Source organism: Balaenoptera ricei, chromosome 6 (genome assembly GCF_028023285.1).
Source record: "Balaenoptera ricei isolate mBalRic1 chromosome 6, mBalRic1.hap2, whole genome shotgun sequence".
NCBI lineage: Eukaryota > Metazoa > Chordata > Mammalia > Artiodactyla > Balaenopteridae > Balaenoptera > Balaenoptera ricei.
In genome coordinates this window covers 99,275,141-99,299,837 of record NC_082644.1, presented here as the reverse complement: position 1 = coordinate 99,299,837, position 24,697 = coordinate 99,275,141, and the positions used below count along the sequence as shown (strand labels likewise).

At 42.8% G+C, this 24,697-nt stretch overlaps 2 protein-coding genes across 5 annotated transcripts in view; both read right to left on the bottom strand.

Annotated features, from left to right (window-relative positions):
* The window catches only part of PALM2AKAP2 (PALM2 and AKAP2 fusion), a 624,626-nt gene that overhangs the window by 572,495 nt on the left and 27,434 nt on the right, over positions 1-24,697 (bottom strand). For 3 of the 4 annotated variants that reach the window (XM_059925270.1, XM_059925268.1, XM_059925271.1), the window contains exons 2-3: positions 21,516-21,677; positions 14,454-14,507 (exon numbers count right to left, since the gene is read on the bottom strand). The gene's annotated coding sequence lies outside the window, so the exon portion shown is untranslated. Of the gene's footprint in view, positions 1-14,453; positions 14,508-21,412; positions 21,428-21,515; positions 21,678-24,697 lie in introns of those variants that run through there. The other variant, XM_059925272.1, reaches the window with a different exon arrangement.
* LOC132367933 (protein transport protein Sec61 subunit gamma-like) lies at positions 15,307-15,513 on the bottom strand. Its single transcript, XM_059926535.1, has one exon. The coding sequence runs from the start codon at positions 15,511-15,513 to the stop codon at positions 15,307-15,309; it is 207 nt and encodes a 68-aa protein (XP_059782518.1).

Below are 24,697 nucleotides of genomic sequence, written 5' to 3'. Positions count from 1 at the left end.
AAGTTCTGCTGGACAGCCTGTCGTCTGATGCTTCTCATTTATACATCTGGGCAAGAAGCAAAGTTACTGCCCGGCCCACCACCCTCACGGCTACCCCATCCCTTCATGAAAATAGCCCCAAATGCCTCTTCAGAGCAGCATGACCCTGACTTGTCTTTCTTTTCTTGCTGCCAGCTCTGTCCAGTCTCCAGGAGGGTGGCAGGAAACCTCGCCAACAAGACACATGGAAAGAATGAGATTTGAGGGCTGAGACTGTGCAACCAGGCCTCCCCACACGTGTACCGGCGGTCCAATAGGAAAATGGCAGTGAGTGAGTCCCCAGCCACAGCCCAGGCAAGGGGCAGATGCCCTCAGCCTCACCGTGGATGTCGCTGACATTTCTCAGGAATGCCAGGAGACCTCCTGGCCCCCAAGCTGCGTTACGGCCAATTGTCCCTAGAAACTCGGTCTTTACTAGCTTCTGGAAGTTTTAAGGGCGAGGAATATCCATTTTTCATAAAGCCCTGGATTCCTCTTGACTTCTGTACACTCAGAGCTTACATCTGGAAAAGAAACCTCATCCTCTGATCAGCTACCTTGTGGTTTCTTTTTAGAAAGAAACTTTACTGAAGGAATGTGCCCAGCAGGTTGCCTGTTGGCCCCGAGTGGCATTTCGGCTGTGCCTCCTCTACCTTTAGAACCACACTCCCCAAGGATACCCGGGAGCGTCCATCTCCCGCTCTCAGCATCCAGCATGGAGACTGCGCCCCGCTTCCCTGGTCTCTGCCTCAGCGGTTTCAGCCCCATTTCGCATCCTGTTCATTTCTGGTCCAAACACAGCCTGCTGGCACCATATTCCTTTCCTGCTGGCACCATATTCCTTTCCTGCTGGCTGTGGGTCCTGCTCAGCTTGCTCTTCTGGGCACCTACCCCCTGGCTCCAGGGGAGTGAGGAGAGGGGGCAGGCTCTGCTTTCTGACTGCCTGCCCGGTGACCCGTGATTACGTAGAAGTCAGGATGCCGAAGTTCTTCCTAACCCAGGATGGAGTGTGCATCCCAAGCCCCAAGCTGCAGTGACCAGCCACTGGGACATCCCCACCATGATCTTCTCCCTTTTCGGGAGTAGCGTCTCTAGCAGAGAAACTGACTGTGTCTTTTTTTCCAGGTTTCCTCCTCCGTATCAGACTCAGGGTCAGACAGGAGGTTTTCAATGGACACATCCTCCCTACAGTAAGCCCCTCAGGAAGGACCCTCTCTCCATGTGACTCTAGCCCCTTTCTCACCAACTAAGAGGTTGGCCCTCGCTTTAGCATTTGGACCTGCAAGTAGTAGGCATTAAGGACCCTCTTCCTGTTAGATAGCACACAGAAAGCAGACAAAGCATGTAGGAAGAATAGCAGGATGAGGACAAATATCGTGCTGAAAGGTTGACTGGAAGAAAAAGTATTTGCAAAACGTTTGCTGAAGAGCCACTGTCAGCCTATATTCATAGCTATTCTATTACCATAAAAACAGCCCATACAAACTGATAAGAAAAATTTCAAGGAAAACTTTGGAAAAAGGGCAGAATTTATGAAAAGGCAATTCTCACACACATACACAGATGCACACGCAAGGTAACTGAAATGTCTAAAATGGAATATGTTCAATTTCACTGATAGAAGGGAAAATAGAAGACTGTGAGAAGACAGTTTTCACCCATTAGATTGGCAAAGATTAAAAAGAATGAACATTCCCAGTGCTGGCAGGATGCTGTGTCAAAAACTGTGAAGGGTCTGGCATGTTTTCCCACTTGCACAGTTTTTGTTTTATATATATATATATATATATATGCTGCAGAAGCATGAGCACGTGGGTCAGAGAAAAGAGTTCTTTATTGATGCAACCAGATCAATAGAGTAAAGTGCAGTGACAGTCCCTCACTCCTAGACCCACAGGTAATGCTGTGAGGGCTGATAAAAATTCTCTTGTGAGTGGCAGGTTTCATTCCATAGACAAGGGATGGAAAAAAATATTTCCTCCATTTGTATACAGGAGAGAGACAGCCATCTCCCTCCTCTCTGGGAAGGAGAGAGAAAAACCTTTGCCCTTTGGAGAAGAGATAGGAAGGATCCTGGATGCTCACTCTGACCTTTTGGAATGTAAAAATCTCTCTCCAAGGGCCAGCTAAGCCCGGTAGGTGTCTCAGGCTTTTACCAAGAGATGGCTCCAAGGTTGGGGCTTCATCCCTTTTGAAACGTAAACACTAGGGAAATAGTGGTCCACTATTCCTGACACTTTGGAAGCTTAACCTAGGGATCTAGTCCAGATTACAGTCATTTGTCCCATTTGGGGAGATAAGAGAAATTTTGTTATCCTTTTGGATTAGAGGAATCAGCAAATGGCTACAGATCTAATTCTCATAGTGTATGAAAAGCAAAACGTGCCTAGGAGAAGTGAAGGCAAACATTCTCTGTCTTTATACCAAATACATTTCTCTGTCTCAGGAGGCTAGAGCATTTTACAGGAGCACTGAGAAATCCAGAGAAGGTTTATTTCCCCACACAAGGTTGCAGAGAGAAAAGGGCATTCTTGGCCTTTGCTGACAGAAATGTGTATTGCTATAGCTCTTTAGGGAAGTAATCTAGCAAATCTATTCTGACTGCACACCTTAATACTCCAGAAATCCCACTTTATAAAATATAACAAACAGAAATGAAACACAAAGTCAAAGGAATATACATATAAGAATGCAAATTGCAGGACTGATAGAAATGGCAACAAATGGAAAACAATTGAAATACCTGTCCATAAGAAATGTATAAATTGCTGAAACAGTTATACCATGAAGTATGTTGTGGGCTTTTTTAATGTTTATTCTATATCTTCATAGATATAGAAGTATATCTATGTATGTAAGTATATACTTGCATACATAGGTGAGAAAGGCAGAATGGAAGAGATATATAATATATCCATTTGTAAAATGATGAAAAAACTTACATGTACATGTCATACAGGTACATGATTATATGGGAGAAAGATGTGGGAGGATACACTTCTCATATTAATTGCCTTTGGGAGAGTGGAGATAGGAAAAGAAAGAGGAAGGTAAAGTTTAAATTCAGCAAAAAAGAAAAATATGCCTAGCTCAGTATCAGTGGAAGATTTAGGATATAAAATTATCTCTGTGATATTATTCTAGGTATATACTAATTGAATCTACTCCTGGATAAGGACTAGAATAGTATGTCAACAAATGAAAATATTTTATTTGGGGACTCATATTTTATTTATTCACTCAACAAATATACTGAATGTCTACTCTGTACTAGGCCCTGTTCTCATCCCTGGAAAGATGGTACTAGACAGAATCCTTGAACTCATGGAGTTTACTCTCTAGTGGGGGAGATAGACAATGACTTTGGTCAAGAACAAATGTGTCAGAAAATGTCAGGTGGTAATAAGTGCTATGATGAAAAATTAAAACAGGAGAAGGACCAGGGTGATGGGGTTGCCATTTTAAATGGTGATCAGAAACAGCGTCTCTCTGATCTAAGCAAGGACCTAAAGAAAGTAGGGAAGCAATCACACGCTTTCTCCTTCCCAGGTCAAGCATCATCAGGCTCTCAGCCCTGCCTTTCATGGTTTATTTCTGGACCCTCTCTCAAAGGGCTCCAGTTAGTGGATCCCAAAACCAAACACACCCTTCTTCTAGTGTGGTTTAACTAACACAGGGAAGAGGCAGTGAGTACGCACCTAGCTTTCCCCTGGAAACATACACCATGTTGTATGTAGAATAAAATTGTTCTGGAGGCAGTAAGATGTCAGAGTGAAAAGTATGTAATTTGGAGGCACGTGTTCTAGATTCAACACCTGGCTCTCCTACTTACTAGCTGCATGACCTTGAGCAAGTTATTTATCCTCTCTGGGACCTTCTCAATAAAACGAAGGATAATAATCCTATCTACTCCTGTAGAAACCATTAATTTTAAAAACTTAAACGACGCCTGGTACATAATAAGAGCTAAAAAGAAATAGCTCTGTTATTACTATTGCTACTTACTATTGCTACTGCTAATATTTTAAGGGTTGGCCCACTTGCAGTATGGACTCACATTGAACTTGTAGAGTTCTGAGGGCCTGGTTGCAACTTACAAATGGTCACTCCTCTTTTCTTAGAACTTACCTCCTATTGGTAAGGGAGGCAGGGAGAAAGAGAAGACAGGGGTGGGGCGCTACTGCTTTGAACCATGCCGCCCGAGGAGGCCTCTCTGAGGCAATATTTGAGCTGAACAAAGTAGGCAGCTCAAATAATATTTTCATTATTAAGGAAATGAGCATGTATGAAGGAACATGTACCCAACTTAAAGATGCTTCTGGACTCTTAACAACTCAACCAAATCAAAGCAACATGAAAAAATTTTTATACCTGGAATATTTGTCATATAACGAATAAAAAAGTATTTAATTTGTGTTAATGTTCTCTTTTAATCCTTTATCAAAAATATCAGGTAGAAATCATTTTTGTATGTTGTTGAAATATGTAGTCTCATCACAACACATTGGTTCATGATTCACAAACCTTGTATTTGTTTAATACGTCAGGTTTTTTAAACAGAACATCTCTGAAATTTTGGCATAACTGTATCACAGAAAAACTGATTCCCTGTTTATTATTTGAGTCACTCATTATCATTTTAAAACAAGTAAAGTTATGAAAAAATATTTTTTAGATTTTTTAGAGGAATAACATGATTTGGAGAATCCCAAGAAACTCCCCCTCCCAATTTTTCCATGAAATCCCTAAGCTAAATCTCTTCCAGGAGTTTGGAAACATTACTTTCTAACGGGAGGAGACTGACAATAACATATGGAAAAAAATGAATACATAAAATGTTAGGTGGTGTTAATTGCTACAAAGAAAAATAAAGCAGGATAAGGGTCTAGAGGGAAAATGGGGGCTGCTGTTTTAAATAGGGTGGTCGGTGATGAGGAAAACACATACAGATAAAGACGAGAAAGCAAAGGAAATCTGAGGAAGGCTTCTAGCAATCACAAAGGAGGGAATGGTGGGACCCATGGAGGAAGTCCTTGTGAGCTTCAACTCGAAAGCTCAGTGTTTGGGAGTTTTCACGCAAGGAGGGGAGGAAAGTGCTTTCCAGGCACCAGGAACTGCACGTGTGGAGGGAGGGGAACTGAACGGGCCTGAGCATGTTTAGTAATGACAGGGAGCTGGGTGTGGTCCAAGTGCAGGAGAGTGGCAGGTTGCTGCTATACAAAGGAGGTAGAACTGGGCAGGTGCAGAATGCCTTGCATATCACGCTTGGGAGTTTAGTTACAGGAAACCAAGATCACCTCCTGGATCTGGTCTAGTTAATTTCACGGAAGATGCTCTGGCAACGTGACTGATGGACTGAAGGCTTCCTCTCCAAAGTCCCTACCAGGACTGTAGCCCAGACCACAGCAGGACACGTTCTAATTTTCCTGCCTTTGCCTTCACACTTTAGAATCAGCTTTTCCTTCCTGGCAGCGTTGACAGAGATCCTGGTTGCCCATTCCAGCATCCATTTCCTGTCTCTTACATAGTGACAGAGCCCTTGGCTTTAACAGAGTACAAAGCTGCTTGGAATAAAAACCTTATTTCCCAGCCTCGCTCATAGCTAGAGCTAAGTTCCAACCATGAGATGTAAATGGAAGTGTTAGGAGAGCTTTCTGGAAATCTTGAGACTGCTGGAACATACCTTCACCCTCTTCCTTCCTCTATCTCCTCCTGCTTTCTGTTAGAATGGTGGCGTGATGGTGGGAACTTGGGATCAACAAGATGGTGGAGAAACAAGAGCAAATCTGGGTCCCCAGGGACTGTGGAGCTGCCATTCCAGCCTTGACCTCTTACCTCTGCACTTGGTTTAAATGACAGTCTTTCATATTTAAGTCACTGTCATTTTGAATTTTCTGTCCCTTGAAGCCAAAGTCAAAGGCAGGAAAAGGACATGCAGTTTTTTGGGTTTTGTTTTTATTCTGTAAATACCTTCAGCTTCCCGTGTTGCTGCCTTTGGGGAGGAGCAGCTCATTCCAGTGAACTGAAAGTTTAGAGGAGGACAGAGCCGTCCCTCCAAGCAGGGGTGCCAGGCGCACCTGGCGAGGTGTCCCAGCCATAGCCTCCCACATGCTCCCTCATTCTCAGTGCAATTGGTTGTGTCTCTTTTGCTATATTTTACCAATTGCAAAACAGTTGCCTTATTAGCCTTTGGGAGAAATGTTTAGGCAGGATTGGCTTGAGAATCATGGTTATCTTTTTATGCATTCATTATTTCTGGAGTACGCACTATACGCCTGGCACTGGGATGGTCATGTTCAGAACAAGGAACCCAAGGAGTCTGCTGTGTCCTGTGCAGATCAGATAACTCGAGGTACAGTGCGTTCTTCAGGATTCCACTGGGGGAAGAGGGTCACATTGTGAGTGGGATACTGACAAACTTGAGCATATCCAGTGGGGATCTAGGATGGTCTGGGCTGCACTCAAATCTCAAATTTCAAAATCTTAAGGTATAAAGGTAAGAGGAACGCAGGGTGTGGCAGATGTCCTATTTTGGTCTAACCAGAATCCTTTGCCTCCTTATTCTGGTAACTATTTCCCTTGCTTTGTAGAGGACCTGCTCCTCCTATTCCTTGTGATTCTGGAGGGGGGTTTTGAAACAGGCGGGAAGGGGGCAGGGCACAACCTCTGAAAGAATGACATAGCCCAAGGACATGACATAAACTGATTAGAACCAAATGGGTCCAAGATGGCAGACAAGTCGACTTCCACTAGACCTTGAGCCTCAGTATACGCTCACAACAGCAAGCTAAATGACACACCCACAGGCGCCATGACAGTTCCAAGACCTATCATAAGGATCAAAAAGTGGGCAGTGGCCCAACTCCTGGAAATCCCCGCCCCTTCCTAAAATAATTGGAATACTCCCCCCACTCATTAGCCCATGAAAGGACCCACTCCTATAAAAACTGACAACCCCATACCCTGGTGCCTTTCTCACCTTCTGAGATGGCCCACACTCTGTCTGCAGAGTGTGTTTCTCTCTAAATAAATCCACTTCTTACCTATCACTTTGCCCCTCAATGAATTCTTGCTGCAATGAGACATCAAGAACCTGAAATTCATTAAGTCCTGAAACCAGCTGTGTGATTTCAGTTGGAAGACTGTGGGTTTTGGCCGGGTTCGAGTCCCGGTCACAGGGGTTCAAGTCCCAATCTGAGGTGCATGGTTTCAGTTTCAAGTGCAGTACCCTGACTTCTAGCCACAGGGACAGACATGTGACCTGAACCAGACCAGTCAAAGCCCTGCCCTAGGGTTTCTGCCTTTTCCCCCTTGGATTGTAAGTTAAAGGATGTGTTTGTAGAGATGGTGGTACTTGGATTCCCAGCCATGTGGAAGAAGTTGAAATAATGGAGCAAAACACAAATAGAAGACAAGCTGAGAAATGGAGAGATGGAGCGCCTGGGGCCAGTCAACTGTGGGGACAGCTCCATCCTTACCATTCTGCAGTTGGCTCACAGGAGGCAATAACTGTCCCTTTTTATTTATCTGGTTTAAACTGAGTTTTCTGTCACTTGCAGCAGAGTCTTGAATAAGGCAGGCCATGATCTCATATGTTGAAATCTACCCTGTGAAAAAGGAATTATTCATCTACATTGGCTCAAAAAGCCAAAACTGGACCCAAGTGCAGTAGTTTCAGGGAGGCGTACTTGTGCTCAGTATAAGGGGTTCCTTCTACCAACTGGAATGTTATTAATATAACCTAAGAATAAAATGACTGGCCCATTGACAGGTGTGAAGGCAGGGGGCTGATACAGGTGACTTTGTATTTCCTCTACAGCTCAATAAGTATACTATTCTAAGGGGGAAAGAAGTTAATCCTATATTCTATATTCTACTAAAACTGTTTAATTACTTTGCCACTGGAGAAAATAGAGAAGAAGAAGAAGACCTGGATTTGAAAGGGCAACCTGAAGTTCACTATTGCATGCGTCCATCTATCCATCCATCCAACCATCCAGCTGTCCATCCATCCTTCTAAAAATGAATCCATCCACCCTTCCAACTATCCATCTGTCTATCCATTCTATAAACATCCACTATCTTTTACTCTGTGGTGGACTTGTGCTAAGTGCGGTGTCTGTAAACACAGAGAACTTGGGCCTTATTTGTAACCTGAAGGAATATAAAGGTCTTCAGAGGGAGGCAGACAGATAATGAAAACAACACCACAAATGGTTAGAGGTGTTGGAACAAAAGCGTGTGACTCACTCCATGACACTATGAAGGAGGTAGTAGGGAGAGTGAGGATGGGGGGGTGGGGCTGTTGAGTCCAGAGTAGAGGTGATACCTGAGCTAGAAAGGAAGGAGGTACTGGCCAGGCAAAAGGCAGATGTACTATAGGTGGGAAATTAGGTCAAAGAACACCAAGGCATGGACCACCATTGGCCTTTAGAGCAAGGCAATTGGTAGAGTTGCTAAAACATAGGGTAAGACTGAGGTCAGGGGTTCAACAGAACCCCAGGTAACTGGATGAGGAACCAAGGTCCACTGAAGGATTGTAATAGGGAAGAAATCTGACCTGAATTTAAGGTTTTTTAAAATTATGCTAACAGTAGTATAGAAGATGGATTTGGAGAGGGCATGTTTTCAAGCTTACAATCAGATATATCTGGTTTTCATCAGCTATAGCTCATCTTTTAATGCCATGGTGAACTCCAAAGAGTTCAAAGCTCTGGAGTCAAAGGATCTCATCTAAGGTCCATGCTCTGTCAGTCTCTGGCTATGAGATCTCAAGCAGTTCATTTAACTACTCTGAGCCTCAGTTTCCTCATCTGTAAAATGGGGATAATAACCCACTATACAAGGTTGTTATGAGGATTTAATGAAATAAATTGTGTGAAAGCACCTTGTAAATCTCACATAACCACATTAATGCACAGATTTGTTGCTGTTTTGCTATGAAGGACATTTTTCTCATGGTATTATTATAAAATAAAATTTATAATAATATTTAATGTCTAGGAAGTATAACATGGAATTTGAAGATGACAGGGGTAGGGGGGTGTTTGAGGTGACAAGATGGATGAGACGGAGAAGGCTGGGTCTTGTAGTTCAAGTAGCCCCAGACGACAGGAGATCATTGGTTTACTGGAAAGGGTAAGACACAGAAGTCCAAACCAGAAGATCAGTAAAAGTGAGAATGCAGAGGCAGGAAATAAGCACCACAAGCCAAAGTCCAAACTAAGTACAAGGTTCAGGGGTCCATGAAAGCAGCAGAAAGAGGTGATAAGCAGAGATCCAGCTGGAAACCACTTGGATTTGAGCCACTGGGGTAGGTGGTATGAGAAGAGTTTGACAGCTGGTACTAAAGAGGCCCTTCTACAAAAACTTGGTTTTGTTCATTCAACAAACATATATTTAGTACCAGTTACATTTTAGGGTCTAGGAGTACAAAGTTAAATAAGGTAAGGGGCTTACAACCCAATGAGGAAGACAGACACACGCGAGGTAATTATAACACATCTGATAAGAGAAACAACAGAGGGAAACACAGAGTACCCTGGGAACAACAGGAGGAGCAGCTAATGCAGGCTAAGTTGGGTCAGGGACTATCCTGGAGGAGGTGGTGACTGAGTGGAGTCGTAAAGGATGAACTGGAGTTAGCAGGTAAACCAGACACGTCTGGAGGGTGACGGCATCCCAGGCAGCAGGGAAACATGAAGCAGGAAATATAAGCAGTTTAAGTTGCTGCCGCAAATCAGGGCCGAGAGTCAGGGACGGGTGAGTGCAGGTGATGGGAGCGGAGGCTGGAGTGGTTGGTAAGAAAGCTCCCCGGGCCGGCCTAGGAAAGCTGGGACTTCCTCCTGAAGGCCACAGGGAGTCATGGAAATCTAAGCAGGTGAGTGATAGGACAGGGAGAGCATTACTGAGAACCAGGTTGCTGTGACGGAGGGGACAAAGCAAGGGACTTGGGCACGGAGGGAGGTGATGGACGAGGAAGACACAGAGAAACTAGGGGGGAAGATGCATTAGGCAGGGCTCTCCAGAGAAACACACTACATATATACATGTGTATATATACATATATACACACACACACACAGTATATATAAATATATATGCAGCATATAAAATATATTACATACATATAAATATATATTTAAATATATATAAAAGTACATATAGTTAAAAGCACATATACATACATATATAAGGAGAGCTATTATAAGGAACTGGCTCATACGATTGTGGAGGCTGAGAAGCCCCAAGATCTGCAGTTGACAAGATGGGGACCCAGGAGGGCCAATGGTATGGTTCTAATCTGAGTCTGAAGGCCTGAGAACCAGGAAAACCAGTGGTGTAAGTTCTGGTTTGAGTTTGAGCCCAAAAGCAGGAGAAAACAGATGTCCCAGTTTGAAGAGAGTCAGGCAGAGAGAGCAAATTCTCCCTTACTCCACATTTTGGTTCCGTTCAGGCTTTCAGCAGATTAGATAATGCCCACCACTTTGGGGAGGGCAATCTGCTTTATTCAGTCTACTGATTCAAATGTTAATCTCATCCAGAAACATCATCATTGGGACTTCCCCGGTGGCGCAGTGGTTAAGAATCCACCTGCCAACGCAGGGGACACAGGTTCAAGCCCTGGTCTGGGAAGATCTCACATGCCGCGGAGCAACTAAGCCCGTGTGCCACAACTACTGAGCCTGCACTCTAGAGCCCATGAGCCACAACTACTGAGCCCGCATGCTGCAACTACTGAAGCCCACGTGCCTAGAGCCCGTGTTCCTCAACAAGAGAAACCACTGCAATGAGAAGCCCACACACAGCAACAAAGAGTAGCCCCCGCTCGCTGCAACTAGAGAAAGCCTGTGCACAGCAACGAAGACCCAACGCAGCCATAAATTAATTAATTAATTATTTGTTTGTTTGTTTATTTATTTAGAAAAAGAATTACCTGGGGAGCCTGCTAAATGCATATTCCCAGGCCCTGCCCACAGTTCTAATTTCTTAGGTCAGGAGTGGGGCCCAAGAATCTGCATCTTAACAAGTAGACCAGATGATTCTGATTCCAAATTGAAAAACACCATTTTCTAAAATGTGTTTTAGGATTCTTCATTTTCCTTGTCTACAATCATTAACTGAGGGAGTTATCAGTGTATTACCTACAACATTCTCCATCTCCCGGTCACATTTCCTGATCCTACAAACTCAAATCCATGTCACTGATTCAGACCTCACACATGTTCTGGGACAGAGAGCAGCTTTCTATGTGATTTGACATATGTACTGTGACTAAGTAACATCCCCCTAAGCCTTCAGTGCACCTGACTCTCAAGAGTAATGACTTTGCCTTGTTACTCATATAACAACAATAATTATCACCATCATCATAGCCACGATAACTGACATTTATTAAGTCCCCTACTAAGTGCCAGACCCCGTGCAAAATAATTTACTAGCATTATCTCATTTAATATTCACAGCAACTCTGTGAAGCAGATACTATTCATTATCCTTACTGTACTGATGAGGAAGCTGAGATTAGGGAGGTTATACCCAAGGTCACGAACTTGTAAGTGATGGAGTCATTTGAACCCAGACTGATGCAACTGCTAATCCCATGGTCTTCCCACTATGGCTCCTGATTTATTCACCTACCAAAGATTTCCTAGGATAATAATAATAACAACAACAATAATAAAACAACAACAACAAGTGTACTACATTACTCCTTACATCAAAATTAATTCCAGAAGGAGCAAAGATTTAAAAGTAAAAAGATGAAACTTTAAAAGGATTATAAGAACTTCTGGTGCCACACAAGATGGATAAAGCCCACAATAGCCTACCTCTCTCTAATTACAACTAAAAACAATGTACAAGATATAAAAAGCACCTACTTGAGGACTCTGAAAAGTAAACAGAAGAGACAAGAAGGGAAGTAAACAATTGCAGCAGCAACCTGTCCAGGGATGAGCTCCCCAGGTTTGACCTGAAGACAAGCCCCAGTCATGGAACTGTGTGGTGGCAGTGCAGGCAGCTGAAACTCCAATAGGAACTCTGTTTCTCTGACCAGGATAATTGGGGAAAGAGGCCCCTGCACTCCCAAAAGTATGTGAGGAATCCCTGTTTTCTTTTTCTCTTTTTTTCTCTTGCTTCTTTGCCCTGAGGGTGGGTCCCAGTCATGGAGGGGTGCTATAGCAGCAAGGATACAGACAGATAAAACCCTAAGTAAAACCCCATCTTTCTGAGCAGAGGATCATGAGTTCTCTATGGGCTAGATCACAGAGAAGAATCCTGGAGAGGAAAGAGCCAGAAAAAGGAATTTTCTAATTCTGTGTGGAAACCTACACAAGGCCCAGACTTAACTCTGAGCTGTGAATGCACAAGACAGATACAAAGCACCATGGAAAAGTCTTTGAGAACTGAATTATGATTTAAACCACCATTCAAGTCTCAGATTAACCCCTAAGCAGCACAAACATGGGACAGACCCAAAACACCATAGCAACAGTTTGAAAACTATCATTTGAAAAGTCACCCACAGAAGGGGATACAGATTTTGCAGTTTGAACCTAATAAGGTCTGCTGAAACATAAATATCAACATTTGCCAGAGGATTTTAATAGGTCACAGAGTCTCATGACATAATATTTTAAATGTTCAGAATACAATCCAAAATTACCCAGCATACACAAAAGAAGAAAATTTCAAGGGAAAAGACAAAAGATGCCAACTCCTAGATGATCCAGATGTTGGAATTATCAGGCAAAGATGTTAAAGTAGTTATCATAACGATGGTCCATAAGATAAAGGAGAATAGTCTTAAAATGAATGAAAAGATAAACATTCTCAGCAGAGAAATAGAAACTATATTAAAAGGGACATTTTAAAACTGAAAAATATATAATCTGAAATAAAAGATTTACTAGATGGACTCAATAGCAGAATGGAGATGATAGAGGTAAGAGTCAGTGAACTTGAAAACAGATGAATAGGAATTATCCAATCTGAATAATAGAGGGACTAAAGACTGAAAAACAATGAACAGAGCCATGGAGATCTGTGGGACAAGATCAAAATGTTTAACATTCATGCCATTGGAGTCCCAGAAGAATAGATATTGGTACATAAAAACATTTGAAGAAATAATGGCCCAAATTTCTCAAATTTGGTGAAAGACATCAATTTACAGATCTAAGAAACTCAGTAAAGCCCAATCAAGATAAAGTCAAAGAAAACCATGCCCAGACACATCATAATAAAACTACTAAGTACCAAGAAAAAAATATTTTAAAATCTTGAAAGAGTCTAGAGGAAAACAACACATTATTTTTAGAGGAAAGATAATTCAAATGACTACTGATTTCTCATCATAAACCATGGAGTCCAGAAGACAGTTGAACATCTTTAAAAGTGCTGAAAGAAAACAAGTGTTAACCCAGAAGTCTATATCCAGTGAAAATATCTTACAGGAATGAAGGTGGTGAAATAAAGACATTCTCAAATGAAGGAAATCTAAGAGAATTTGTAACCAGTAGACAGATTCTAAAATACATGCTAAAGGAAATTCTTTAGGCGAAAGGAAACTGATACCAGAGAGAAACTTGGAACTTTAAGAATGAAAGAAAAACAACAAAAATGGTAAAAATCTGAGTAAATGTATACTAATTTTCATCTCTTAAGCTCCTTAAAATACGTATGACTGTTTAAAGCAGTAATGACAGAGTTGTCTGACGGCATTTTCAATGTATGTAGATGTAATCACCACAATACCTATAACATAAAGGGGTAAAGGTAAAGGAACCTATATGATTGCAAGATTTCATACAGATTGTGAATGATATTCTGCTATTTTACCACCATATTAGTATTTGTATAGAAAAAATATGAAGATTTTCTTATGACTTTTATGGGTGTGTGAGTTGGGGTATTACACGGGCTGCTCACTTTCTGCTATATGTTTTAATTTTTTTATAAGGTCCATGTAATATACAATACAGTAATCAGGAAACAGTACTGGGTTTTTCTGTTCTCACTGTGTAACATACTTTTCTTCAGCAGTAACCCAGATCTCTCAGGTTTCCCTGTGGCTGACACTTAAAACACAAACTTCGGAACCCATGTAATTCCAATACTGTTAATTCACAAGGCCTTCAGTTCCCTCCATCTTGTTGCCTCTCCTGGTTCTTGCCTCACTTCTGGCAGTGGGTGGCCATTACCATCTCCATATCAAAGAACCAACAAACCATAGTTCTCATGCTAGACCTGGCATCTTTTTTCCATTAACTGTCCTCTCCATTACTACTTTTGAGGGGTAGGGAGAGAATCTTTGTTATTTGAATTTTCCTCTCACTTGAATTATGGGAGAAACCGGGAATTTACTCCACTTGTGAGTAGGAAGAACACTTAATGTCAAAGATCCGAATTTAAACCACAGCTCTGTCACTTACCAGCTGTGCGACCTTGGGCAGCTTATTTTATTCTCCAGGCCTCAGCTTCTCCATCTGTAAAAGAGTTTGACAAGGATCAAAAAAATAGACTTGCAAATAATAATACATCACCTTCTCCATGCACTGAGGAAAACGGTCTTTGCTTCCTTGGCTCTCCCTCTACCTCTCCCATCAACCCACCACCCCGACCTCCACCCCCAGCGTGCTAAGGATCATTCTGCCTTCACCAGACTTTTTTCTAGATCTATAATATGCAGCTAAAGTAATATTTAGATTTGTATTTAAAAGGACAGGTTGCTACTGGACTGGAAGGAGAGGAAAAAGAAAAGGAGAAAGAGAAAGAGAGGAAACTAAAACAGGAAATGGTTGAAAATGTTTATTTTTTTTTTTCCAAAAGACTATGCCAGCTCAGTTTGAGAGATCTGGGGTGGGGATTTGGACTGGGAAAAGAGCAAAGCTGGCCATGAGACAGATGAATGGATGATAGATGATGATAGATGGATAGATGGATGGATGGATAGATAGATAGATAGACAGACAGATAGATAGGACAAATAGGAAGGGAAGAGGAAGAGAGAGAAGGAGAAAAGAGAAGATGAAAGAAGAGGAGGGAATTTGCTCTATGTAATGAACATACTCTCTTTTAGGCTTTTTTGAAAAACAGAAGTAAAAGTTGAAATTACTGCTTTTTATAAATTTTGAAATTATTTTAATTTACAAATAGAAAACATCTTGGAAGAAAAAAATGAAAGAAAAACACAAAACATACAGGCAAATTGTTACTCCATGAGCGTCTCAAATCCTTACTTGTTCACCAATCCCCAAGATGAAAAACACTTTTCTTAAAAGATATTCAGCCACCAACAATGATGTTATTAATAGGAATATGGATCAATTTCACAAAAAAGCCAGTGAATCCCATTATAGCAAATCCTATTGCTGTTGCCATGGCAATCTTCTGGAATTCTTTTCTATCAGGTTTGGTGCATCTTTTAATCAGCCGAACTGAGTCCTTCACAAACTGCCAACTTGGCTCAACGAACTGCATTACCTGATCCATGATGCCTGCCCACCGTCCGCTCACAAGCCAAAGACACGTAGCACAACAGCCAACAGACAGACGCCCACCAGAACCAGAAGCTGGGTCCGGCTTCAGATTATTTCATAATGCCAAATTAATGTTTCTCAGCTTGCAGTGGTACCTAGAAGATGCTATTAAGTAACCCTGGCTCTATATGGGCCACGTGGAGATAACCCTACAAGCTCTCACTGAGGTGGAGAAGGTCCTGTGAGATCACAGATACAAAATTATAATTGTTTTACTATTAATTTTCCTTTTGCTTTCCACTTAAATCTTAGTTCAGATCAGTTACCCAAAGTGGTGAGCACCAAATAGTTTGGATAACAGGGAAACTGTAGAATTGTAAAGTCTTTGCTTGGGTCTTCGGGAAAGGGTACAAGTGGCACCTTATACATCTTTCCAATCAGCCATCACACTACACTGGTTTAAATAGTGCACACCACTCTCAGCCTGCATCTCGCCTTAGGGCCAAGCTCCTTGTCTCTGCCTTTCTCACTAGGCTGTAAACATCTTAGGCAAGGGATATAGTCTACTCACCTCTATATTTCCCATCTGGCAGAGAATCTGGAACATGTTAGGCAAAAATGACCAAACTCAGGGTAATATTATGAGGCATTAACAGCTTCTCTCTCTCTCTCTCTCTCTCTCTCTCTCTCTCTCTCTCTCTCTCTCTCTCTCTCACACACACACACACACACACACACACACAGAGTTATGTGTACCCCATTGCTCACCCCCCAGCCTAGACAGCTAAGACATTCCACCTTTACTGCTTCAAGGAAGAGAGAATGAAAATAGTTAACTCATAACTTTTGACCTTCAAAAGCTGAGCTCCTGGCAGAGATAATAGATTTGGATGAACACTTGCTGTGCTAATCCTTCCTCCCCACCCCCATCCCACCCCTTGCCCCAGAGGAAGTAAAATTTACCTGCTCTAGAGGAGAGCATTGGACAGCAGAGCAGACACTTGGATGATGGAGAATGTCCCTGTTTATGCCCCTCACCCCATCCTCCCTCCTTCCCTTGGGTAAGGCCAGGGTGAGGGGATATGTGTGTAGTCAGGGAAATGAGATACACCCCAGGTTAGTTTGGTAGATCCAGGGGTAGAGGAGAGCTGTGCCTCACACCAGGTGATACCTGAGGAGGTGGGGAGACAGTGTCCTCTCCCCACTCCCACACACAATAGGGTAGGAGGGAGAAGCTTCGAATAAAAAAGACATACGACAAGGCTAGACCAAGAGGCCTGAGAGAGTCCTATGAAATCCCCCCAAATCCTCAGAGTAGCTCAGGAGGGCAGCCAAGTGTCTCTCATACTTACAAGGAGGACATAGAAGCTAGATGAAAGAAGGCAAGCCAGCAGTTCTACAGATGCCTCAAGAGCAGGGTTTTTAAAAAATCACATAGCAATAAATGCTAGTATTTACCAAATGTTGGAAGACCAGATGGGCCACACATTTCAACAGCAATCAGAGTAACAAGACCCCAGAAGGCCCTATGCGTCTACCATCTCCATTAACACACACACTGTCACACACTCACACAAACCTTCCAATGGCCTGAACTTATATACAACTACAGAAGAAAAGGGAGGAGGGGGAAATTCCCTGAGCTGGCAGAGAAAACCTAGAATTGACAAGTTTCTGCCGCCAGGAGGAATGAGGACCCAAGGGAGAATTTACTTGAAGTTTAAAAATAAATCTACCTTTGTTTTGCAGATCTGAATTTTGAGTCCCCAAATTCATACTCACTGCAAGTGTTTGTTGATTGAATGAATAAACGAATTGTGTTGGGGGGCAGAAATTCCACTGCAGTAAGCTCTAGGTAGAGCAGTCTTGGCTACTGTCCAAAAAAGAGGGTAATTACTAAAAAGAGTATCTGCTTTCTAGTCCTTGCTTGGTGCTTATTACTGGTGGTTCCTTAAGTAAGTTGCAAAGCTATTTGGGACTCGGTTTTCTTATCTGTAAAATGGGCATAATGATATTTGCCTGCCCTCTTTGCAACGTTATCATGAGGACAAAATGAGATAATATATGTGAGGTACTTTATATGGCTTGTAATAAGGGCATGTGGCTCACCCCTGTCTTGTGATCCAAGAAGCAAGAGAAAAGAAAATGAACTCAAGGAACAGAGTTCTGTGGCACACCTCTTCTCAACCAAAATGTTTTTCTTCTGGCAAGGAACAGGGAGTAAGTTTTCCCTGGAATCTCATCAGTGCTAATTGGAGGCTATCAAGGTTTGCACTCTCAATAATCAGCAGAGCACACTTGATCAAGAAGAAACTCTCAGGGCACGAAACAGATTTAATTTCATTGGGAAATAGTCTTGTCTACTACCCAACAACAAATTAAGCTCTGGGTGACTGTTCCCATAAAACACGTCCTGTCCTTAGCACTGCTATTGGGGGGGGGCAGACACATGGTAAACAATCAATTAAAACTCTGACACATCCAATGGAGCTCAAAGACCTGTTTCACAGGTTTCCCCAGAGGAACATAATCACGTTGCATTATACTTTGGAAGTTGATCGAGGTAAGATCTGAGACAAGTTCTGGGGCTTACAAGACAGACTTTAGCTTTTCTAAATCATTTTTGAAGTGATATTTAAAGGATTACGGCATCCAATCCTCCACTAGTCCCACAGCATCATGGTGGAGCAAGAGGGATTAACGTCATACAGGTATCCTCCGGAAAACTGTAAGTTCCCTTTCTTAAAAAGCATTTAAAGAAATGGTGAAAATACTGCAGTGTTTACGTTCATGCCCATTTTGGAGTGAAAGCAACTGTTAAGCAAGTAAAATGAGAGGGATATTGAAAGTAAATTTCCTTTCTATTTTTATAATAGGGCTCTACCACCAAAAGGGGCAGTCATTGTCCAGAAAATCTGTTTTAAAAGAAGTTGTAGAATTTCCAGAAGAGCCTCACAAAAAAAAGAAAAAAAAAAAAATGAACAAGAGGGTTAATAGTGGAATGTGAATACTGTTTGTGGTTACACTGCTTGAACTGTGTTTCTATGATGACATGTAGGGACATTCACAATAAAAACAACATGGTTTGGGGGCTAATTCAGACATCCGTGTAAACCAACTTCGGTCTCAGTGCCTGAATGACTTCTGTGCCTCAACCTGAATAAACAGAAGAGATTTTGAGGTTCAGGCAGTATATTTGCAGAAGTGTTGCCTAAAAATGAGCTTCAGCAGAAATAAAAAATTGAACAAGACCAAAGCAAGCCAAGCATCAGCAGCAATCCGGTGGAGAGAGAGGTTATGGCCTGTTGATGCCATAGGCGTGCCAGGAAGTGGTCTGGGGGCCTCAGCTAACCCTCACAATGTTCAAGGCTAGTTCAAAAGCAAAGAACTAGAGAGAAAAGATAACATGAGGGTGGAGTGTAAATGTCATGTTTTCAAAACATTTTGCCAGGAGAGAGAGAGAGAAAAAAGGAAACCCAGAAAGTAAGGACCAGACCAGGCCTGCCCAGCGACACGTTCAGCTATGACACCAGGCAGGACATTTGCAGAGGAAGTGCTCTCCTGGAGCAGGAAACCATTCAGTTAGGAGAGTACAAATGTTTGACAATTCTGCTCATGAAGTCAACCTGCAACATCTTTTCTTTTTAAGTACGAGGAGGTGAGAAGGAGGTTGCGGACCCCCTTTTAACCAAATATACTACTCACTGTAATTTTTCATCAGATCTTTTGTTCTTTTCCCATTGAAGTTGCTGTCTCAATCCTTAAGCTCCCCTCTATCGTTTGGAAAAAATTCTTTTTTTGCAGAATAATATGTACTTGTGTGCATTAATGCTTCCTTGACCTTTCTAGAACAGAGGTCTCTCAGAGCTACTGAATGTGCTGGGACCTTGAGTCTCAGGGTCCTGCCAAGGTCTTGGGGCTGCAGGGATAGGGGCTGCCCCACATTCTGGTCTGTGCCCTGCTCTGAACTCTGCCCTTCCCCCCACCAAGGCATACTGGGCTTCCACCAGTGAGTTCATATGAATAAAACAGTTCCCGTTGCTTAAAACAAACCCAAAAAATGGAATATCACTAAAATATTCAATCTTTTCATTTGACAAAGAGGAGAACTGAACTTCTCAGAAAATTATAATGAGTTAGTTAAAGGCAAACCAGCAATAGAAGCCAGGTCTATGGATAACTAGTTCTACCACACTGGTCTTCCTTTCCCTTTGTCCAAAGGAGTAGGGAGGGTCTTCTTCACTTCACCCACCCCCCTATCTCCACTTAGCCCATCACTTATATTCACAGCCTTACCACATACACCACATCTTCCTCAAGGATAAAACTGCATATAATCCCTCTATAGTCAATCCAATTCTACAAACATTTTTTGCGTACCTTCTCTGTGCAGCCCTGTCCCGGGTATTGGAGATTCACAAATAAATAAGACCTAATCCCTGCCATCAGATACATATACAGCCTGTTATAACTAAAGGTATCTTATACCTGTACTACAGTAGAAATTTTCTTGAATATATTGTATTATAGAAACACGAGAGAAAAGGGAAGAAAACAGTCTGGCAATTCTTTGAAACATTAAACATAGAAATACTATATGACCCAGCAATTCCACTCCTAGGTATATATCCAAAAGAATTGAAAACAGGTACTCAAGCAAATACACATACGTGCATGCACTAGTCATAATAGCCAAAACATGGAAACAATCCAAATGTCTACCATCAGATGAATGTGCTATATCCATACAATAGAATATTACTCAAACATAGAAAGGCATGAATTTCTAATACAGTACTGTCACCACACAAAGGAACCTCAAAAATATTGTATTATATAAAAGAAACTAGACACACAGGTCATATATTATACATGATTCCATTCAATATTCCACACAATGATTCTATACATATGAAATGTCCAGAACAGATAAGTTCAGGGACACAGAAAGTAGGTTGGTGGTTGCCAGGGGCTGGGGGAGGGGCAATAGGGAGTGACTACTTAATGTGTACATGGTTTCCTTTGGGGGTGATGAAAATATTCTGAAACTGGATCATAGTGGTGGTTGCACAACATTGTAAGTGTACTATATGCCACTAACTCGTTTAGTTTGAAATGGCTAAGTTTTTGTTATGTGAATAAGTGAAGGGTTCTAAAAAGGCTATGAAAGAGCCAGGAAGCAAGCGTATAGGCTCAACGGAGGATCAGCTCACACAAGCCTGGGATGTCTTCGGACTTTATCCTGGGAGAAGTGGGATAGCTAGTGAGGATTTTTAAGCAGGAGCATGACTTAGTCAGATCTGTGTTTTAAACTGGACGTTGTCAACGGTGGGCTGACAACACTAGGGAGGGTCTAGACCGTGGAAACTAGACATATGGGGTCTGCTGGCCCAGTGAGAGAGCATAAAGAACGTACCAGGATATAAAATACCTGTCTGATCATGTTTCTGTTAAGTAATCATAATCATCTTCCACTAAATTTGAACTCAGAAATAGTCACTGGGATGAAAAACATTAGCCACAATTCTTTTAAAATCCATTTCTGAAACAGTTCAAGCCTGTATTTTTGCACACCCTACCAGCTTTGGCACCCAACAGAGCTTTCAAAGTAAAATTAACCTGCTTCCTTTCTCTGATGATTACTCATAAAGACTTGTCTTTGAGAAAATACTTCACCGAGGAAGAAAATTTGGTGTTGATGACAGCAAACTGCAGTCCAAAAATAGGCTTAGAAAAGGAACTATGATCCAAAATTAATACATGTATTTCCTCAGTCTCAATGTTGGTCACTTTACCATGTCAAGAAACACTGCACGCTGTAACTTTTTTAAAGTTGCCAATGGTATTACTTTGTACAGAGAATAAAAATTTGAATGGAACCAGAACAAAAATCTGATCTGCTCCATACTCACCTAAGTACCAAATTCAATGTAACCTAACAGAACTGTACAGAATCTATCAAACCAAACTTTGATAAAGTCGGGAATTCAAAAGATCTCTGTCTTGTCCGTGTACCTGCCAGTCAGCTTCCCCTTGTTTTTCATTCTGAGGGAAACCCCAAGACTGAGAGGTTTCCCAGACTCAGGACTTTCAGCAATAAAACCATTCAGGCACTTGGTTTTCACCTCCACCAAAACCTCTTCCAAAATTCCCTCTGGGATGCAGGATCAGTTTCACCTGGAAAGTAAACAAAACACAGTAGCAGTGAAGAGGAGAGAGGAAAAGTTGGACATCGTTTGGCATCCATATGTGGAAAGAAATACATTCCAAGAGCAAGAATGTATTTCACATGAATCCTCAGACTCACAAGTTCACACCCATGTGCCATGACAGGGATGTGGCTTTCAGGCTGGCGGCAAGGGAATGTTTTTTCACCTTCCAAATCATTCACTCAACAAAGGCCTGCAGAGGTCCTACCACTGACTAGGCTTGGGACCAAGTGTTGGGATCCAGAGATGAAGATGTGCTACACCGGTCCCTGGAGGTGCTCACGGGCTAGTGGTCAAGTAGAGGAGATGTACTGGGTGACAACCAAGTCTAACACAGCATAATTAATAATTAGGGCTCCCAGCTTCCAAGAGCCAGACATGTATACACATTATCTGTCATTCTCACAACTGCACCTCAAGGTAGGTATTATTATCCCCATTTTAAACATGAACAATAAAATAAAACTGAAGCTCAAAGAGGCAGAACTTGCCCCAAACCACCCAACTAGCAGTGGCAGAGACAGGCAGATTTGGGGTGAGGTCCTTTTGATTCCAAAAACACCTGGTCTACTCTTCCCCGGTCCCTTTCACTGTGATCAGGGTTAAGATCAAGGTCATTCAGAACTTACTCCACCTTGTCTTAGCCTTTCATCAGAGAGCAGCTGTATCTATATTGTGGATTGATAGCAAAACTGCCAGGTTTTAAACAGTCATGCTAATGACAAGGGCAGGGTGGGGGAAAGATAGATATTTATGTTTAACTAGCAGACAAATAGAAACTGCTATTAGAGGCTAGATCAAGATTGCATAGAGAGAAGAAAACATCAGGCTTCATGACACTGGATTTGGCTCTGATTTTCTTGGATAAGACATCAAAGGCACAAGCAGCAAAAGAAAAAATAGACAAATTGGACTACATCAAAATGAAAACCTTTTGTGCAATAAAGGACACTATTAACAGAGTGAAAAGGCAACCAACAGAATGGGAGAAAATATTTGCAAATTACATATCTGATAAGGCATTAATATCCAGAATATATAAAGAACTACTGAAACTCGGGGACAAAAAAAAAAAAACAAACCTGATTCAAAAATGGACAAAGTACTAGAATAGATATTTCTCCAAAGAAGATATACAAACGGCCAATAAGCACATGAAAAGAAGCTCAACATCACTAATAATTAGGGAAATGAAAATTAAAACCACAGGGGACTTCCCTGGTGGTGCAATGGTTAAGAATCCGCCTGCCAAGGCAGGGGACACAGGTTCAAACCCTGGTCCGGGAAGATCCCACATGCCACAGAACAACTAAGCCCGTGCACCACAACTACTGAGCTGGCTCTAGAGCCCACAAGCCACAACTACTGAGCCCACGTGCCACACCTACTGCAGCCCGCGCGCCTAGAGCCGGGGCTCCGCAACAAAGAGAATCCACTGTGATGAGAAGCCCGCGCACCGCAATGAAGAGTAGCCCCCATTCACCGCAACTAGAAGAAGCCCGCAGGCAGCAACAAAGACCAAATGCAGCCAAAAATAAATGAATAAATAATTTTATTAAAAAAAAAGAAAAAATCAAAACCACAATGGGATACCACTTCACATCCATTAGGATGGCTATCATAAAAAAAATAAAAGAGGGGGCGGAGTCAAGATGGCATACTAGGAGGACACGGAATTTGCGTCTCCTCACAACTGGGGCACCTACCAGGCACCAGTGGGGGACCACGGACACCTAAGGGGATGGGAGGAACCCCCAGGGACCGGGTAGGATGTGGGACTTGGGGGGAGCAATGGGGGAGGAGAAGTGGAGGCGGGACGGGACTGGCACCCCTGAGGGGCAGCTGGGGGAGGGGAAGGGATCCCACTCCTGAAGGGGGAAACTGGGGGACCACTGGGAGGGCAGAGGATCAAAAGGGAGCGTGGCCAGGTTTCCCCTGCCCACTTGGGTCCCCAGGAGCCTGCTGATATCCGGGGCCTGATCCTCTGCCCACCGAGACCCCCTCCAGCCGCCGGGGGTCCTGAGGGAGTGGGAAGGAGGGAGGGAAGGGGGAGCAAAAGTAAAGGCCGGACCTCCGGACCGGCACCCCTGAGGGGCAGCTGGGGGAGGGAAGGAGTTCCTACACCCAGTGGGACCCACCCATAGTTAGGGGTCCAGCGGGGACAGGGGAAACCCTGGGGGAGATGGTGGGGGAGGGGCGCAAAGGAACAGAAGGGTACGAGGCCAGTGCTTTCCCTGTCCACTTGGGCACGGGGAGCCTGTTGGGCTCCCGGGCCTAATCCTCTGCCCTCAGAGCCTCCCTCCTGCTGTGCAGAGCCCAAGCCCTGCCCCTACACCCCCACCCAGGGCCCCACCTCTACACTCGGAGACCCCCCTGAGACCCCCTCCAACCGTGCTTGGCCTAAACCCCACTCAGGTCCCTACCTCCAAACTCTGGAACTCCACACTCCAGAGGCGCTCCATTCCACATGCTGCCTAACTCCTTCCGGGAGCAGGTCCTCAGCAGAGGCCCCGCCCCACGCTTGAATGTCACCCTGCCTAGGCCCCGCCCCATGCTCAAATGTCACTCCCCCTACCCCCCTAGGTCGCGCCCCACCCAAAACTCTGCCCCTGCCTGAGTTCCACCCCCCACCTAAACTCCGCCCCAAGAGCCGAGGCTTTTTTTTTTTCTTTTTTCCTCTTTTAGATTGGGGTTATGTTTTACCTTGTTGATTCATTGTTGTTGATTCTTTTATATTTTTATTTTTCCTAGTAAATCTTTTATTTTTCTAATTTTATTTTATTCTTTATACTTTGTTAGTGATCTCTCCTTCTGGCTTGTTCCCCAACCCGCCCCCCCCTTTTTTTTTCTTTTTTCTGCTGTGGTTTTACTTTACCTTGTTGCAGTTGTTTCAGTTATAGCTTTATTTTTCCTAATATATTTTTTATCTTTCTAATTTTATTTTGTTTTTTATTCTTTGATATTGTACTGCTCTTTTTTCTTTCTTTC